This window comes from Argiope bruennichi, chromosome 9 (assembly GCF_947563725.1).
Source record: "Argiope bruennichi chromosome 9, qqArgBrue1.1, whole genome shotgun sequence".
Lineage (NCBI taxonomy): Eukaryota > Metazoa > Arthropoda > Arachnida > Araneae > Araneidae > Argiope > Argiope bruennichi.
The window spans coordinates 89,752,251-89,773,199 of record NC_079159.1 but is presented as its reverse complement, the minus strand read 5'-3'; the positions used below and the strand labels follow the sequence as shown (position 1 = coordinate 89,773,199).

The following is a 20,949-nucleotide window of genomic DNA, read 5'->3' as shown; positions in this document are numbered from 1 at the left end:
CTCTGATATTCTCTGCCATTATTTTTCGAAATTTTTGTTTCATATCTTTTGAAAAAATTATTGTTTATTTAAAAAAAATTAACGATGCATAAAAAAAAATTGATATGTCTTTTATTTTCAAACGAGTGGAAGTAACCAAAGCCCAAAAGCAATAAGTCAATAAAAGGTTATGTTCACTATAATAATTTGTACAAAATTAGTTTTTATGTTTAAAACTCTTATAAATGAAAAGATTTAAATACTGGTGCAAAACCAGGGACATCAACTACATTGGATAAAAATTAAAGAATTTAAAAAAATCTTAAATATGCAGATTATACAGCTAGCTATTCGCTAGTTATAAATATTTAATATCGGAATGTATCTCAAATACGCAAAGACGATTTTAGAATTCATTGAGGGTTTTGCAGGAGGGAAAAGATCGTAAAATCATAACCCTGCCTACAACAATAAGCGAATCGAAGATGCGCTTGGAGTGCTTACGTTTATCATGCGGTTGCGATGACAACTTTATTGATATCTTTTTATCTGAAATGAGTTTTCTTCTTTCTTATCATCTTAAGAGCGAGATAAAATAAGGAATTTTAAATCTTATTAAGGTTCCAAAACAGATTAAACATACTAACTTCTCTTTATTAGTCCGATTATACGTAGCATTTACCAAACAAATTCAGTTCAGGTGATACGTTATTAAATCATTCAATTCTTCAAGTTTCTTATAAGATGTTTGTTAAGAAATCATGAGGAAAAAAATCATATTCACTCAATCATATTTTTCCTTTCGAAAAAGAATTTTCAAAAGCATCTATTAACTTAAACGAAAAGGGAAAACCGAAGTCGAACTAACGACCTATGGATAACAGCATTTCAATGTCTACATTCCACCGCTCTACCAGCTGAGTTATCGATGATCGAATTGCGTTTGCGCAGTAGAAATTTAAATAAACATACCAAAAATATTGATGCATTGCAATTTCATAACATGAAGTGGTGATTTGTTTTGGAAGCGCCAGACAATGAAGAAGTGATTTCGAACAAATAAGTAGAGCTTTAGAGGTTTTCGACAGCATAAAGGGAAAAGGAAGTTTTCTTTTGTTTCATGCAAACGAGAAAATTATAATAATAACTAGCTGACCCGGCAAACGTTGTTCTGCCTTATAAATTATTTCTATTGAGTATTTTGGTTGTTAACGAATGCATTGTAAGTGTGTGGGGTTGGGATCTATGACAAAGAGGAATGGAGCGCTGTAGATGATGATCGTCGATAAAAACCAAAAAAACACCAACCATTCATTTTCTCAATACAATGTATTTCATTAACGTAACGAACATATACATTGTTTGATCTCTTATAAATTAAACGTAAAGTGAAAAAAGTAATATATTTTTTGTCCTAAAGTATAAAAATGAAATAAAGAAAATCAATATTCATTTCGAAGAGCAATTGAGTGTGCGATATTTTTTCTCAGTCCGTCTTTAGCCAACACAAATAAGCTCGATAGTTTGTCCACGGGAGAACATCCCACATGTGAAAAACATGGTGGTCCAAATCTCAACCGCAAACAGATATCGTTTGGTCTTGCAACTTATTGACTGTCACTGCGAATGCGAATCTAATAAGAAATTGAACGCGTTTGAATTCGATTGGCACGTCTGTGAGAATCATTGGAATTCGTGGCAGCAAAACATTTTCGGTTCGGAATTTACCATTCAAAATGGTGACTTCGATAACGTTTTTCATCAATTTTTTAATGACCAATCGCGTGTCATTGCACAGCCATGGTGGGTTCAAATTCCGAAGTAAAATAAGCGGAGATCCAATTTTCAGTCGTAGAAGGTGTGGTGACATGCCTGGCCAATCCAGTGAGTTCAAAAACTCTGTTGGATAATTTGCAGCTTCGTTAGCATCGCAAACTGTATCGATCAATTTGTATGATGCCAAGTCGCCTGGCAACGACTCCTGTATCTTGAAGTTTAAATCGTCGACGTCCACATTTTTTGCTGCCAAAATGACTCTTTCTGCCAGCCACCCATGATTTATGTATTATGTGCGTACATCGGGAAATATGCGGTCGATGGGATTGTGCAGAAATTAGTGGGAAATTTTATGCATCCAGCATTTTCATAGACAGCAACTTTTCCATCACCGATATCTAATAATTAGTCCGAGAATGTGTCAGCAGATAGATCTTGTAGCATTTTGAAGCGCGTGTTTATTTTTAGCTGGATGTTTTCAACATTACGTCACAGTGGCGATGATTTCAAGCAAGTGTTGATCTCCTCAGTGTACGGTGAACGTGGATAGGAACACCCTAATTACCTAGTGTTGTGAAATATACTTTACGACCTATTCTCATACCTACCAAATACACATAAAAAATTTCATGAAAATCGCTCGAGCCGTTTCGGAGGAGTTCGAACACAAACACCCTGACATAAGATTTTTATATATTAAATTTCCACCAAATTGGTTATTTTCCCGTCATTATTATTTTTTTTTCATTTGTAATAAAATCTGTTTTATTATATTTCAAAATTCGAAACTTATTTTCCATAAGACGATTTCCATGAAAATTTACAAAAGAACTCTATGTTTCCGCGAAAATTCTTTTATCTTTTTATTTCTTCGGAAGTAAAACATTTTCTCAGTGGCAATTCCCTTATTTTTTATTTTATAATTCCAAAGAGTTAATGATAATTTGAAAATGTTTGTTGATTCCTATAGAGATAATGAATGTGAAGCAATATTACTTCCGCCTCCTCATGTCAGGATGGCCGAGCGGTCTAAGGCGCCAGACTCAAGGGCTTCCCTTGCTCTGAAGCAGAGCGCTGAGTGTTCTGGTCCACGAATGTGGGCGTGGGTTCGAATCCCACTTCTGACAGATTATTTTCTTTTTCCTCCTGAAGATGGCGACATGGTAACGGTTGGTGCTTTGCATTTTTAATTCACATATTCATTTAAAAGGAGTGCGAGGGTATCGGCCAATAAAATTCATTTTGTCAATGTTAACAAATATGCAACTCTCTTTCTCCCCCCCCCCCTCCCCGCCTCCAAAAAAAAAAAGGAATTCGATCCATCGAAATCGATGCACTTGCAAAAAATGTAAAACTTGAATAGAAAGTTTTAAGTTATCAAACCTTCAGTGCATTTTCATAGTATTTAACCATTTCATTTAAGTGTCATTACATTTCGATGCCGCAATTTTAATATTGTTTTAATTATTTGGAAATAAATTAAAACCTTGAAGTTTTCCGACATTAACAACGGAAATTATTGTTGAACCAATTTTTCGCCATTTTAAAGTACAAAAAATAATTTTTGTAGCGATATAAAGTTTTTCCCTTTGGCTTTTAAATTTTTTTTAAAAAAATAATTCAAAATTTTATTTTTTAAATTGTTTTTTATTATTGAAATTGAAAAACAGTAAACATTTTATTAGAACATTATAAGTTTAATTAGAGCAATAACATTTTTTTTAAATAAAAAAAGGTTTTAAAAAATTTAAAGAACAATTATTATTATAAGTGAAAAACAGTAATAATTTGATGAAGCAATTCAAATGTTACAAGTCTAATTAAAATAATAACATTTTTTTTTCTAAAAAATTTCTAAAGTAAAAAAAAGAATAATAATATATGTTTTAGAAAATTTAAAGAACATTTTTATAGTTATTTAATTGATATGATAAATAGAATTTTGTTATTGATAGCTCGTATTATTTCGATTATTCAATTAATAACTTTCCAATTTAACACAGTATATTTCTTAAATAAATATCAGAATTGAAAATAAAAATTTAAAAAAAACATCACTCAATACCGTGGTGCCATCTTAAGGGAGAAGAGCAAAATAAACTGTCAGAAGTGGGATTCGAACCCACGCCCACATTCGTGGACCAGAACACTCAGCGCTCTGCTTCAGAGCAAGGGAAGCCCTTGAGTCTGGCGCCTTAGACCGCTCGGCCATCCTGACATGAGGAGGCGGAAGTAATATTGCTTCACATTCATTATCTCTATAGGAATCATCAAACATTTTCAAATTATCATTAACTCTTTGGAATTATAAAATATAAATCAGGAAACTGGCACTGAGAAAATTTTTTATTTTCAAAGAACTAAAAAAAAAAAAAAAAAAAAAATGCAGTAACATAGTTTGCTTTCTTTGGAAATTCTTTTGTGGAAAATAAATGTCGAATCTCCAAATATGACAAAACATGTTTCTTTATAATTGAAAAAATAATAATGACAGGAAAATAACCGAATTTGATGGAAATTATTTTTTTTTTCATTTTCTGGTTTGCTGGAAACAAAAGATAACGCCATTATTAATTATCCAATTCTCTTTATGATATCGAAAATCTCTAAAACTCTACTTATTTGTTCAAAATCACTTGAACATTGTCTGGCGTCTCCAAAACAAACTTCACTTTATGTTTCGAAATTGCAATACATTAATATTTTGTGTAGGTTCATTCAAGCTTTTTGTATCTTAGTATGCAAGTATGCTGTTATATTCGTAAGTTTATTTACTGTGCTGGAGGTCCCAAACTGTCGATAGTTCAGTTGGCAGAACGGTGGACTAGGGAAGGTAAAATGTAGTCATCCTTATGTCACTAGTTAAACTCCGGCTCGACCGATTTTTTTTTTTTTTTTTTTTTCCTCTTTCTTTCTTTTTTTTTTTAAGTAAATAGATGCTTCTGAAAATGCTTTTTCGCATAGAGCTCTAAAATAAAAAAATTCCTTGGATAATTTTTTTTTCTTTTCAGATTATAATACTTCCTTCATAATTATAAAATCATATAAAAGAATTCTCGGAATTTCTCAACAAATTAAAATATCTCACTTTGACTTAATACCAAAGAGCAAAATTGTAAGCCGATGCCGAAAAACGTCGTATTTCTTAATTCCTGCTTTTTTGGCTATAAATTTTCCAGTGAAAAGTAAATGTGCTATTAGTATAAATAAAGGTAAAAAATAAAAATAAAATGTTGCGTAAAGTCACATAAAGGTTTGAATAATTCTTATTCAAAACTTACTTTTTTTAAAAAAATCCTTTTTTTTAAACTAGAATTTAGGAAACAAAAATTCATTCCTAAAACCTATAATGAAGGCTAAATTGTCTGACATGAAAGCGATGTTATTTTAATTGTTTTAGATGTATTCTCTTCTTCGTGTTTGAACTTTTTTAATGGAGACTAATTCCATGACAATGTACTAATAAAATTGCAAATATCTGTATCTTTTCCCGCTTAAATTTTGTGTTATTGTAACTTCACTTTTTTAAAAATTGTTTTGTAAACTGCACATATATTAAGCAAAATCTTTCTTCCTCCGTTTTCAATAGAAGAAGAAAAGCAAGGGTTTAAATATTTCATGAAACAATGAAAACATTTTGAATTTTAAGTCTGTAACATTATCTATAATTGAAAATTGAGCAAAAAAAATTAATTGCTGTTCAAACAAACTGATAGCATTGAAAATACATTTTTTTAAACATTATGATATTTTTTTTGTGTGTGTGCAATAATACAATCGAAAGTTGTATAAAAATTTCAAAATGTAGTTTAATTTTAAATTAATTAAATTGTAATAACATTTAAAAAAATTACTTCGAAGTGTACATTCCCGATTCGAAAATTAGGGAACCACATTGTTCATTGAACGAAGTGACTTAAACCTTTCAAAATAGTACGTGTTATATGTCTATCAAATTTGAAGTTTAAAAGTAATTTATTGAGGAAGCCGTCAAAAGAAAGCGAGATAAAATATTATGTTGAACATTTTTGCAAATTTTAGTCCAACTGGTCACGATAATGACCAATTAAACAATAATTTTTTTTTCAAATGATATAGAACGATATTATTACGTTGAAAGCCTTTAAATAAAAATTATTATTATACAGGGTGTCCCAAAAAAATGTATACACACTTTAAATAATTGTAAATTTGGGGTTTATTATAATTCGAATAATTTTCAACATGTAAAAGATTCTACAAATATCATTCTATTGTCTTGTTATCGCAAGTTCTCAAACTGATGTCCGTTCTGCACCAGACACTGTTGACAACGCGAAGCGATGGAATAGCACACATGATGAAACAATTCCCTAGGGATATTCGTACATTCATGTTCAATGGTTGCCCTCAATTGAACAATTGTTGCAGTTTTATGGACGTCCTGAACAGTTCCATCAGCTTCAAACTTATCTCTAATTCGAGTGATGGTAACTCGTGTAGGTGATTCTTTGTTAAACTCCCTCTTAAATTGTCTTTGCACTTCTACGCCATTTTCATACTTTCAGTAGCGTTTTAGAATAAATTTCCTTTCTTCAAATTCAAGTCTGTCTGCCATCACTCGGTTCAATGGGTTCAGTCTTTAAAGAAAGAAGAAATAACTTAGTTATCAGCTGCTAAAATGTGTATACATTTTTTTGGGACACCCTGTATATTTGAATTTCAACAAAAGTTATCATTTGAAAAGATTTATTCTTGCTTTGAAAGTGAAAGATGTGCCTTTGTGACCGGAACATATTTTGAATCTGAGATGCATAACAAGTCTATGTATGTGCTTAATATGTATGCAGTTTGATAGCTGCATGGGAAGACTGATACAGTTTTGCTTTAAGGTGTGATATAGTTAGATTGATATTGAATGTTTATATAACGAGAGTAAATTCAAAAATCTGACTAAATCCTTCAAGTACACTGGGCATCCATTTTAATTGTGCCCGAATAGCTATTTTCTAAACTATTTGAGATAAACATATATTTTAATTGAAAAAATGCTTTAATAACGCAAAGAATAATTTTTTTAATGTTACTTGAGTCAAAAAGTACACTGCTGAAAATATTACCAAGTCTTTATTTTTATATAATATACCAGTCAGATTAGTCATATTTAGTAAAATATTTTTGACATTTTAATTCTTTACTGAAAAAAATTCCTCTCTTCTGTGGCTAAAAATGACCGAATTAATAATCTTTACTGAAAAAAATTCGTCTCTTTTGTGGCTAAAAATGACCGAATTAATAAGCTTCGAATGTTGTTAGTTTGGATGATATAAACCATGTCAATGGCTACCTCGAAATAGAAAGTTACTTGATAGATGCATTCATTAATTGACTCAAATTTGTGAGATTTATTGACTCGAGCAACATTTCTACTAATAATAAGTATGTTATATTAAAATATGTTTATGTTAAAAACAAACAACTTTTAAAAACAATATTGCAGCTAAAAAGAAATTGCATTCTAATGGTTAGACGAAGACTTTTCCTTTGAGGTAACGCTCGGATTTGAAACTAGTTCAAAGTTTACTTTTAACTTCCAATCATAATTTGTCATTATACTCACATTCCATACTCCTAGGCTCATTTTCTCGCTCGACGCATCATTATTATTAGGTAAATTCAGAAGATAGTAGAGTCCAGAAAGTGCATTTTTATGCTCATATTACTACCTAGTTCTTTAAAATTCTATATAATTTCTTTTCTTAATCGTGCAGTGATTTATTACATGATATGCCATTTCATTACATTGTTTTTTCATGAAAAAAAAGATCGTCCTGTCATTTCCTAAAACTTTCTGATTTTTTAAATTGATCATGCTTTTAACTCAAATTTCATCCCCCCCCCCTCATATTTTTTATTTTTCATTAAATGTCTTATATTTTTTTTAAATTTTGCTTTCAAATGAATTTTGTAAAATATCAGTTAATATTGGAATTCTATGATCCATTTTTTTTTTATGTACAAAATGTTTTTTTTTTTTTTTTTCAGATCCACTAAGTTTTGTTGAATCGCATTCTTTGATCCTGATTTCGAATTACTTTTTCTTAGTATACATTTTTTATTTTCCTTAATCAGTATTGATTCCTAAATCTGGTACCCTTTTCACAAAAGAAGCTGAGCACTTTTATATAAACACATTATCAATTTTATTAATACAGTTAAAATCTTCAAATAAATTTTTCATCTAAATTCCTGATATTTAATAGAAAAAAAAATTGAGATTTTCGTAGGATTCTTTTAAATTTACTGACTGAGCTACAAGAGATGAAGCAAAAACTTTACCAATATTCTACGAGATTCTTGTAAACTCTTAGCAATATCTAACAAAAAATATCGTACACTCAATTGCTCTTCGAAATGAATATGGATTTTCTTTATTTCATTTTTATACTTTAGGATAAAAAATATATTACTTTTTTCACTTTACGTTTAACTTTTAAGAGATCAAACAATATATATGTTCGCTACGTTAATGAAATTCATTGTATTGAGAAAGTGAATGGTTGGTGCTTTTTTGTTTTTATCGGCGATCATCGTCTACAGCGCCCCATTCCCCTTTCTGTCATAGATCCCATCCCCGCACACTTACAATATATTCGTTATTTTTTAATATTCCCTAGAAATAATTTATATGGCAGGACAACGTTTGCCAGGTCAGCTAGTTAATAAATAATCTTCACTAAGATGGATCATAGCAGACTATATGTAAGCTACGAACCCAAGAATATCGATAAAAATACAAATGATTCTTTTTGAGAAAAATTCTTTTCCTCGGTAGCAAATAAATTTTTATTTTCAAGTTGAGATTCTAAAATTCAAAAACATTCTTTTGGATCATTTAAACTGCATACTAAATTATACAACTGATCTTCTTCTTCTTCTTTTTTTTTCTCTATGTTCTATGTGTCAGTTGGTATAATTAGTATTGTATTTTTATTATTGTAATTTTACTCAGACATTAATTTTAAATTCTAGTAACAATGCAATTTATTCGATAATATTTCATATTAGTTTATTATTCTCCCCAACTTTTCGATTAAAGAAAAATTTTATGGGTTATGAAAAAGTAATCTGGAAAGAAATCTGATAAACGCCAGTGCTAAGTATTTTTGCTGATTTGTAAACTTATACACTAAATTCATTCAATCTTCCCACCATACACAATGGCAACATGCATTTAAATAAAGGTTATAATTAAAAATATATTTAATATTTTTAATAAATGGACTGGCAACGCACAGGTAAATGAAAACATAAATTCTCTAATTCAACATGAATAGAAATATCTTTATTTAAAAAAAATTATAGGAAATTCGTGCCTCCAGTCTAAATCATTGCAGCATGATAATATTGCTTGGTTTGTCGTTAATTTTTAAAAATTTACTCGATTATAACGATGATAAAGTGAAAACAAATATTGTATTTAAATCGTGGTAATACTCCTGTGTATCAAATAAAGTTTTATTGTAAAATACGTTAAGAAATATTTTTTAAAAAAAAACTCTTGAATTCTACAGTAACGATTAAAAAAAATTACTTTCAAAATTTACTTATTTAATTTTTTACTTTTATTTCATTGAAAAGTTACTATTATTATTATTTTTGAATTTAAAAAAAATGTAAAATGATTTTTGTGCAAAAAAAATCTAAATTATTTTTAAAAAAAAACATTGAAAGTTTCCAAATTTTAATTATAAAACTTTTTAGTATAATTAATAAAAAAATTTCAAAATTCTTTCTCAAAAAGTGTCCATTTACCAGAGAAGTTACTAAGTGACGCATGGAATATTTGAAACGATTTTTGTATCCGGAACGTCACAGTTTACAAATAGGCATGCTAATATATAAACATTAGAATTTTAAAAAGCGTCATCAAATCAACATTTTATAATTTTCATCGTGTGTTAAACAGAAGAGAATTAAAAACACAGAAATGCCGGTGAAAAGTTTTATTTCTCACAGTTTTTCTTTCTAAGTATTTTGATTTAATTCTTTTTACAACGTATTCTGTATATATTTTACACTAATTACAATTTTTTTTTTAAATACAGTCATTTTCGTACAAATGTAAAACAGAATAAGCAAGCTAAACAAAGAAAAATTCAAATTTGATCACAGAAAATGAAGTATTTGATCGCTCAAAAGATTTACAAGAAGTGTATTTTTAATATAATACATAAAACAATGCTGATGTCTAACAATAAAATTTATAAAAGCATTTAATTCACCTTTGTTTACTTTTCAGCACTGGAAATGTTCATAACAAATAAATAAATTTATTTAGCAGAAAATATTATGAATTAAGGAAAACAATGGATTAAAATAGGCTAAAAAATTGCTGCTAAAGACGAATAAATTAAACACTCGCTCCTAGGACCCCGGTGGCTTAACTTTATGATCTCGCCTTTAGAAACGGAGAGTTCCAGGCCAGAAAACCGAGTCCACTAAACAACCTCTGTGTAACCAGGTCTGATGTGCATGAAATCCGATGAGGCCAAATACCCTTCCATTGTGTGGATGTTTGTAGAAGGGATGAAAATTCAAGTGCTTCTTTGATCATCAGAATGCGGTTCGAAATTACTAAACTTTAGTGTCATTTCAAAACAATCCTTATCGTTATAGATTTAGTGTCATTTAATACTGAACGTTAATATAACTGAATTACCTCGTCACTCGCCATTCAATGACATTACAGGTAATTTATATTTTGAGTCAATTCCTTTAACTCAAGAATGCGAACCAAGAATTAACCAAATTTGATCCTACATTGCACAATGAGTTCACATTTGCGACAATACCAGTTTTGTCTTTTATTAATAATTTAATAGTCGATTCATAAAATTACACATTTAAGGATTAAATTTCCTTAAATATTGAATTAATTTCAATCAAAAACGAATTACAAAATTAAATTATTTATTTCTCAACAATATTTTATTTATATAGATTTATGCAATGCCTACTGAGAAACAAAATAAGTTATGTCGTATAGAATTTATCATAATAAAAAAATGCGAGAATAAGATTTAAATTACTATGGACAACGAAAATCTACTTAGTCTAATGTTACAGTTGAAAATATCGAAAGAAAAACTTGAAAAGTCCATTTCAATTTCGGCTGGGTTTTTTTTTAATCAAATATAAAATATAATATATGGTCTCAATTAATTAGTTTTCTTTAGCTTATTGATTAAACCTGATAAAACACAAAGGTAGCGTTCATTAATTTACAATTAATATTCAGTTTTTTTTTTTTTTTTGTTTTTTTTTTACCTCCAGTTGAGCGATTTTTTTTTTTGTTACTAATGTGTAAAGACATTTAAGACCCCCATAACTATATTGCGATTTAAATATAACTTCAGATATCTCAATTTATCTGAACAGATGAGGCCGACTTCATTCAGACCAGAGACACACTTGTGAACTAGTATTCTAACATGAACATTTCCAATGTTTGTGCATTTCTTCAGAATTCAATATCAAAACCTGGGTTTAAACATCTCAGCACGTTTAAAATTCAGAAGAAATTCATTTTCTGATTTTATTACTTCGCTTGCTGCATTTCTTAATTTAAAATGAATTTCTTATCAGTAGAGGATTATTATAAATGATTCATTGTTTGTTTATAACAGAAAAATAAGGTTCATTATTGTTAGGAAATATTTTTTGTTGTTGAAGTATAGAATGTTGCTAATTAAAATATATTCTATCTGACTGTTTTTTAGCAAGAATTTAATCTTTTTTTGTATTTACTTGATATTGGAGTCATATACGAGATATTTTGACGGATTCTAAGAAATACAATTTATGTAAAATAAGTTTATTCAGTGCTTACGCACAAAACCATCGCTTACATTTCTCATTTTATATGTTCCGAATGAAAACAAGGAATCATTTATGAAGTCACATATATCCTGCTTTTAAAACACGCACCAAAATTTTAATTTATTAAAAAAAATAATTTGAAACTTTTATTTTTTGAAGTGAGTCGCTAACTTTTTTTTTTTCTTATTATATTATTTATCAGGAGAAGAAAGGGAAAAAAATGACAAGGGTAAAAAAAAACTATTTTAAAAAGTGAAAATCTTTTACAGAATTACTGAAGTTGCTATTGATGTCTTTACAAAGTGTTATTCCCTGTCATGTGCAAATTTAAACTTTTACTTTTATGTTATCGGTTATGTTATGTTTTTAACTGTTCTGTAGCATCAATCTGTTTAGCCTTCTCATATTCCTCATAACTTAAAGTATTTTTCTCTTTTACTTAATAGAGAAAAAAAAGAGAGAGAGAGAGAGAGAGAAAGTATTATTTTTAAAAAATAAAAATAATGCAAGGAGAAAATATGTACGCTTAAGTGACGTGTAATTGCATTGCATGAATACATAATGAAATTTTTAAAAAAAATAACAAAAGAAATGTTAATTTTCAAAAAATAATAAATTATAATTTTTTTATAAATTTGATATATGATGATTATTTATATATCTAGAGTAAGTTGTGACTCATAAATAACCATTTACATAATCGCATTTTCTCTGAAGTCCTGCAATCAAAATGAAAGAAGATCTCACTATATTTTCCAACCGCCATGGGAATGTTGTATTGCATTTCTACAAAAGGGTTTTGTCTCATCTGCCGTGCCTTCTAAATAGTTCTAAAATTATCACAATAAAGATATTAAAGTGAAATCCGTAACTTATATATAATCCGTAGCTTGGATTATTTCTAAACTCTTTCCATTGCTTAGCATAGCTGCTTTTTTAGTTTCTTTCATTGATGTGTCGCCTGAAGCGTATTTGGGGTCCCAGATGTGGTGGAACGAAAAAGACATTGAAATCACTTCGTGGATAAAGAGAAAAAAATAATGCCAATGGTCGCATTTCCTTGGCGTAGTTGGCTTCAGTTACAGATGGATCCGTCTTAAGTCAGAAGGTGACGTAATGGTATCACACTGAGGACATACTCTCTTGTTGCCCTAGAAATCAAAAATACACTTTTATAATGATATAACACCACAAATAATAATCCAAAGTTCTTTAATATATATTTTCCCAATTTCTTGCTAGAAGCACTTCAGTCTTTATCAGACTGACTTTGGTGGGACATTAAAATCAGTTAATGATGTGCTTTAAATTCTAACGCAATTTATGTTTGATGAAAAAAAAAGACATTATACAATATTCACTAAATATTGTACAATAACGTAACCAGAAAGTAATTAAGGACACTTTTTTTTTTTTGGCTGGAAATCCTGGCGTTTTGATTTATATTTTTCTTCCACTACTTTATAAAGTCCATCCGTGGTCCAGGACTTATACATAGAAAGACCTCTTCTCAAAAAATATGTTGAAAAGGATAATTGCAATACTTGTATTTTGTATTATTCTTTACTGCTTTCAAAGAAGTAGTGGTACTTATAACGTGTAGCTTTATCTAGATAAAATTGCACTTTCTGAAAGTCCTTGGGATAATTAAACGAATTTTCTTCTGTAAATATCGGACGTAAAATTTTCTTTTGATATTACGTTACTTAATTTTAATATATATATATATATATATATTCATTTTTCTTATTTTTAATTTTCATTATAGGAGAATTTTGCAAGAATCAAATTTTACAGAAGTTTTCATGGTGTTGACCGAACTTGGTTTGCACATCCTCCCTCCCTCAGTTTTCCTTAGCTCTGTTTTTGTTTCAAACATTTAGATAATCCTAAATTTCATCCTGGACTACAATATATTTTTTTATAAAGTATTCATCCATTACGGCTTGCTGGCCTGGGACTAGCGCGTCTTCCCCGTGATCTGGGCGGGGCTCGACCAGGACTGATTGTTCTTTACCCTGTGTTCTATTTGTGAGGTGTGTAGAAGAACCCCCTGTAAAAAAGCGTTGTGTAAGCGAGCGTTTATCTTCATATGAGATAAAGTCAGACTTCTGCCGACGGGTATTCAGGGGACTTTACCCTGAGAAGCTACTGCACCTCTCTTTTTCCGATCTCTTGGACTTGGTTTGAAGTGGTGCTCAATCCAAGGGGGGTAAGGAGCAGCAGTATTCATCCATCAACTTGAATTAAGAATAAAATAAATAACTGTACAAGAACAAACTTAATAAAATTTTGCTTAAGGCTCTTTATACAAGCAATCAATTAGCAGGAATTTTTTGAATTTGCACAAATGAAAGAATTTTGAAATGAAATATGGATATATCTTTCTAAAAAAGGGAAATAGAAAAGTATTGTGGTTAAATCTTAAAAAAGTCTAAAAAGGGTCCCCCCTCCCATCCCAACCATTCACAAGGGATAAACAGATTTTTGTATTATTTCTTTAGCTGGGATCTAGCAATTGCGCATATAATAACCAACAGAATAAGGGAATAAAAATACCAACAAGGTAATTAGAGCTTTGAAATGCCATTCTAACATGGCGATGTAATTTCAGTAAAATAACAATAACTTCAGCATGTAAACACTCTTAAAGGGGAGGGTGAGAGTTAGGAAGATTTTCTTGAATACTGAGACGAAACTCGGGAAAGAGGAAACTTAGATGTCTACGAATATTCTACATTTTTCATAGCAAAAATAGTTTATACGACTGTTACCTCTGAAAAATAATGAAATACTTATAAAAAAATTTAAGACAAAAAATTAACAAAAATTCCACTCAACATTGTATTTCTATGTTCTGGTAAGTAACATTCCAAACATTAGACATAACTTTTTTACGAAGGGAAGAAACAGTTTATATAAGAGCTAAAATATGTCATTAGTTTTGAAATTCAAGCTAAATGCCAGCATTTGAGGAATTTAAATTCCTTAAATTCATGTTTTCTTAAAATGCATTTAAATTTCTCATTCCTTTGAGTTTTTTCTATTCCAAACCAAAAATACAGCTACAGGTTTATTTAAACAAAATAAACTTCCGTCATTTTTTAAAACCGCTGGGAAACAAAATATTGTTGGTGGTGAAAACAGTTTCCGAACTTCATATTTTTGTTCATTACTTAATTTTTCTCGTAACGGCGAGAAAAAGAAAATTTTGCATTTCATGTTTTACTTCGTTCACGCCCGACTCGCTTTTAAACACCATAAATCAAAAACTTCCTAGACTTGTGGAAAAAATGGTTTTCAGATTGAAGTAAACAATGCGAACTACATCATTTGCGTAAAGAAATGTTCCACCATATTTGGCGATTTATCTTTATTGTGTAACATTATTGCCAAATGCATCTCGCATGTTTTTAAACTATCGCCAACAAGCCCATGTAGATAGTATTTTAAGCAGTAAAGTAAAAGTAAAAAATTTACTATCTAAAATAGACAACGTTTTTTTTTTTTTTTTTTTTTTTTTTTTTTTAAATATATATATGGGATTTTCATCAATTTACAAAAAAGAAATTTTTACGCTTATTGGATTATACAATTGTTCCAAGACATTGAAAAGTCCTTGAGAAATCGCTCAAATGGATCCTTCAGTCCTCTTCTCATAATTTTTTCCAAAATACGGAAATATCCTGGAGAATCTGCTTAATGATTCCCGTTAGGTTTGTAGGCAAGTTGGCGCAAGTCTAAACTACTTGGCGATTTTATATTAACCTATACTATTAATTTATTACAATTTATGTTACATACAGATTGTAATAAATTAATAATATAGATTAATAGGTATTATAAAAATTAATAGCTATTACTTATATAATTAATTTTTATGGGAATCATCAAGTATAGAACTTCTTTTTAAATTCACTGAATAATTTCTCTGAATTTGAGGGGGAAAAAAACCTGTACATTACAAACTTTTCAAGAGTAAGTAAGTTTCCAAAAATTTCTAAAGAAAAGTCATTAGCGTATGAGATGGGGATGTGTGTGGGGGGGGGGGGGCAGGATTGTGGTATTTTTATCGTGATTCAAATTTGTATTGTTATTTAATTTACAGAGATAGTGCTTTAGAACTTATTCAAAATAAAATCAAGTATCGTTTAAAATTCTGAAACATTATTCTTAAGACTTTTTTTCATATTTTCGAATTTGCTTGGAGACAATTAAGATCGTTTCTTTCCTTTTCCCTCACAAATCCATAATCCCAGCAAATTTTGTATTGGGGTATACGGATAGTTTTATTGTAATTTTTAAATTGTTTCCCATTCTGTTTTAATGGGGATTTCCCGTGTAAATCTTTTTATGCACGAGATACTGAAAATTGCTCGAGTGCGATAGTGAAATGTCTTGTTATTTCAGTCTGCCTTATTGTTTGCTTTTGAAAACAATCTATATTAAGAATGAATTGAATTCATTAAAAATATCTGATTTTGGAAGTCGAAGGAGTAAGAGGGTGAGTTCCTTGAAAATTGTATCGCCTTAGGATACATTTGGTCCTCAATTCGAATATATTTATGATGAATGTGATGTCACACATTTCACTTATTGTAATTGTAGCTATCAACTACTATACAGTGCAGCCAAAGAATATAAAGAACGCCACAACCGCACTCATTCTGCCTCTGAATTATCCGTTATTGCCTTTTGAAGAAAAAGGATACAAGGAATAATTCTTTGGCGAAATATCCCTTAGTTTCTTTCGACTAAGCCGATAAAGGGAGGAAGAAAAAAAAAAAATGGTGCAGCAACCCTAGTGACCCGGGGAAGCAACAAGTAGTGAGTGCGAAAAGGGGTAGGATTTTAATGAGTTCATTTAGAGCAGTCTTTTAGCCGTCAACAGATTAAAATTTACATTAATTAATTAACGGCCCAAATGGCTTGACAGCGGCCGGGTGATTAAGTGTGGATAAATTTAAATTCTTTCTGCATAAGTCATTAACGGCTTTCCATCATTTATCACAATATTTGAAGCAGAAATTTTTAAATGACCGAGCTTTTTTTTTACCCTTTTCAGCTTGCTATTTTTCTCCTATAATGTGCTTAAACAAGACTATTTTTTTTTAAAGAGATGCTTAGGTATAATTTAAGAGGATAAAGCCATTTTTTTATTAACGTTTTTTCATTTCACGAAATAAGTTTCTTTTTAAAAACCTATTTGTATTCTTTTAGCAATACAAAGTACAATGAAACTTTGAAAAAAAAATAAAGAAAAATTAAATAATAAAATAATTCAATAAAATAAATTCAAAATATGCACTCTGTTGCTTATAAATGAAAATTATTATTATTATTATTATTATTTTGTCCTTGCTCTTCACGCCATTATATTTTAAGGAGCATAAAAAAAGGGAGGGAAGATGCAATTCTTTTTCCACCCGAAAAAAAAATATTAAAACTAAACATTTGGAAAATGATACATGAATTAATCAGAAATAGAAAATTCAAAGTTTTATTGAAACATTTTGGTAATTTGAATTTATCAATTACGTCTGCTTTCAATCACTGAAAAATCTTGGCGCATGGAGTACAGACTTTTACCTCCCTATTTGGGGAGGTTCACGCATTTAATTGCAAAACGGTTTTCATTGCTCTTAAATGCTATAAATACTATATGATTGAATCGTCAGTAAAAGGTTTCGTATTAAACTTTCGGCTTAAGTGAAATGACATGCTCATTATTTGGTTAAATTTATGTTATTATGAAAGCAACTATATTAAAATGGTAAAACATACTATGGTAAAATTTCGATTTTTGATTGTAAATGGTTTTAAAACATATTCACTACAGCCTAAATTTTTAATATGTTTGCAAAAATTATTATTTTTGAGTGTTAATTCCTACTGAGATATTTTATTTGTTACAATTTACTTCCACCATTAAACTTCCTGAACAGGTATGTTTCTGAATCAAGAGTCTTTTCAACTTAATGTCGTCGGTTAAGAGCTTCAACCCTGCTGCTCTTTAATTGATATTAATACACAAATTTTCAGGGAAAAAAAAAAAGCTTAATGATTAATCGTTACTATTCTTTACTTTCATTTATTCATTATTATCATTATTTATTTCAAAGATTAGTACTGATTTTCTTTCCTCTAAAAGAATATTTTAAATAAAATTTCATATATTGATCAGTGTTAATTTGTTAACAGCATTATTAAATAAACAGTAAACGAACGAATAAGAAATAATAAAGATTAATCTGGATATTTATCCCTCGAATTTAGAATTAAATATATATATTTTTTTTCTGTTACCATGAACTGAAGTATCACTTCTTTTGAAATGAAGAATAAAAAGATGGGTTTTTTTCCCAGTTAATAAACATTTATATTTCAAATTTTTTTCTGATCCTTTATTTTAAGTCATAAAATACTTTTAAATATTCTTATTTACTTTATCAAATGATAGAATCGTAACTCTATACATATTGAGTAATAAATGAAACCTTACCAATGCTTTTAACCAACAGGTCTCACAATGTACATGCCAACAACATACGGACACCACAGGTTTCTTATACGAATCCTAAAATAATAATAATAGTTACATTACAAAAAGTAATTAAAGAAAAATTATCATAATCATATTTCTTAAAGCATGAGTGTTCTGGGATAATTTAGGAAGGGATAATTAATGATGACAAGTGCATTGCTATGATATATATATATATTGTTACAAGTCTGTAATTTTGCTACCCGACACGAATAGTGTCATCGTGGAAAAACCGTTAAAACCGTTGTAAGATCTGTCCTGTGCGTGCTGAGCTTGGCGACCATTTGGCGACGAATTTGGTGAGTTTGGCGACTAAATGGATAATACTGGAAAGTTCGAGAACTTTCACGATCCATCCTCTAAAACCCGAGATACAGCCAGGTACGCCCTGATTGGTCTAGAAGATTCTAGCCCCGCCTCCCGGAACTATAAAAGACGGGCACCCTGAAGCTGCAGGGTAAGTCGTGTGTGAGAGTAGTCGGAGTCGCCGACAAGTAGAGAAACTAGAGGATAAGACAGCAAGCAAACTGCTGAACTAGCGATTAAATGCGCTGGGTTATTACGATTGATTGATGGTATTTGTAGAAAAAAAATTTGTAACAATATGTATATATATATATATATATATATATATATATATATATATATATATAGAGAGAGAGAGAGAGAGAGAAAACTTAAAATCGTTTTGAAATTTTTATCAAATATTTTTATGACTGATACAGATATCTGGTATTATTTGGTACTTGGCCCTTATATCTTCTAAAATAAATTTTTTTAATGAAGTAAGAACTTTCTACCTTCATTGATATTGGAGCAAAGAGCATGTTTTAAATTGCTTACACAGTGAAATTTCAGCTACAAAACGTTTGGAAAATGTGGGAGAAAAGCAAGTGTAATCGAATAATATAAAATGTTGAAAGAATATGATAGAATTAGTAGTGTATTCAAATCCACCCTCCGATGAATCAAGACTTCTTTTAGAAATGCTTTGTAATGGATGATATGGTCTAAGTTTGATACAAAAAAAAAAAAAAAAAAACATACATAACACAAAATTGTGCTTAAATGGTGACTTCTTTAAAGTCGTTCAATAATTGACCTCTTTCCTTGAATATAATGAAGTTGCGTATTATGAATTTTTACCAAATGAGTTTACCAATACAGAATATTATTTAAGCATGATGCAGCATTTTCATAAAAAATGTTTGCCGAACACTATAAAACTGGAAAGATAATTAATGGACTTCGAACAAGGATTTTCATACTTTGACGTTTTGACTAATTCAACAAATGCGGCTCCAGAAACTCCCTATTCATCTGACCCCATGTGATTTTATTTTACGTTTCAAATGTTGTTCCTCCTTTCGGTCATAGTTTTTGAGTATACTGATGAAATGAAAAAAATTTGCTCGAAATCCTGTTGAGTGCTTCATAAAAATAATATTTGATAGAAATAATATCCTGATATTTTTTTTATTGCAGTAGTATAAATGACTGCACAAATAAAGTAAAATATATAAATTAATTTCAAGCTTTAATGTCTATTAATAAAATATATTCGAACAATAGCCTCAGACTTTTACCCAATATATTTGATTTGAGCCTAATTTTGGAACTATTAGTAATCTCCTTTGATTTGGAATACATAATAGTGTATAACACATTTGAAGACGTTTCCACCCGAGATATCTGATAACCGCCTTCATACAACATAGATGGTATGTTGTGTGCAAAAGCGGACCGATAAACAATGCTTATCTTATAAGTAAATTGGAGTTCTAGCAACAGGCCATAGCTGCTCAATTGTCATAAGTATATATACGCTTCATATACAACCTGAACTATCTTAAATATAGAAAAAGAAATCTACTCACCATGCAAACTTGACACTTTATATCCACACTGGAACAAGGATTCTCATCAGAACGATTTTCTCCATGTTGCCTCTGTGTTGAATCACTATAGGTAGAGGGCTGACAAGATCCCACCTCTAAGCTATCGATGAGCAAGAATTCAGATTAGAGGAACATTGCTCTAGAATTCTAAATCAGGCTCGATTTATTCTGCTTCAAAATTAATTTATGTCTTAGTTTCCTTGCAACGATTTAATAGATAAAGTAGTATCCAGTATTGCTGCTAGGTGGAGCTATTGGTTTTGTTTACTTTTTTACTATGTATTCATTCTAGTCTGGTTGTGACGAGTTGGTAAGAATTGCATAATATCGGAGGAGTCTATTTTAAGAAACTGAGTGGGACGTGAATCAAAATTTACCATATCTGATTTGTTTATCTCTCTCTTAACAGTAGCGTTCTACAGAGAAATTGGGAAAATTGCTCTGAGTTTAAAATAATTATTTTTATTACAATCCAATTATTCCTCCGTGGTCCGTTTTTCGATTCACAGTTTTCTTTCTCGCATTCGTCTATCTGAAACAGAATATCAGACACCAGTTTATCTTCATCAATAGTCTCCATAAAAGGGACTTCATCTCTCGCAACTTTGTAACCGAACTCCCCCATCAAGCAGGTACTATTAATTTTACTTTTTCATTGTTCATTTTGCATTCGTATTTCATTAAGTGATTCGGCACGTTTGTTTTAATTTAGTTTTGTTACCATATCGTCTTGTTGAAACACTAGAACTATATTGGGAAGGATCTCGTCATTTTGAATCCCAGTCAGATGACGAAGGTGACACCTGAACTGGCAAATCACAAGGTTATTAAAACAAAAATAATCTAAAATAAAACCTTAGCATGTGAAAAACTAAACTGACTAGTTCATTA

At 29.8% G+C, this 20,949-nt stretch overlaps 1 protein-coding gene and 2 non-coding genes across 3 annotated transcripts in view; 1 reads left to right on the top strand and 2 right to left on the bottom strand.

Moving 5' to 3' along the window:
• The first annotated feature begins 2,765 nt into the window (after positions 1-2,765).
• Trnal-caa (transfer RNA leucine (anticodon CAA)) lies at positions 2,766-2,882 on the top strand. The gene is made up of 2 exons: positions 2,766-2,803; positions 2,837-2,882. It is a non-coding gene; the product is annotated as a tRNA-Leu (tRNA).
• Positions 2,883-3,856: 974 nt separating this feature from the next.
• On the bottom strand, positions 3,857-3,973 carry Trnal-caa (transfer RNA leucine (anticodon CAA)). Its single transcript has 2 exons — positions 3,936-3,973; positions 3,857-3,902 (listed from the first exon to the last, which is right to left on the bottom strand). It is a non-coding gene; the product is annotated as a tRNA-Leu (tRNA).
• Positions 3,974-9,854: 5,881 nt separating this feature from the next.
• Positions 9,855-20,949, bottom strand: part of LOC129985330 (uncharacterized) — a 70,016-nt gene continuing 58,921 nt past the window's right edge. Inside the window, exons 12-14 of the mRNA XM_056095315.1 lie at positions 20,038-20,158; positions 18,119-18,193; positions 9,855-12,767 (exon numbers count right to left, since the gene is read on the bottom strand). Of these exons, the coding sequence (XP_055951290.1) occupies positions 12,696-12,767; positions 18,119-18,193; positions 20,038-20,158 (268 nt within the window). The 3' untranslated portion in view covers positions 9,855-12,695. The remainder of the gene's footprint in view (positions 12,768-18,118; positions 18,194-20,037; positions 20,159-20,949) is intronic.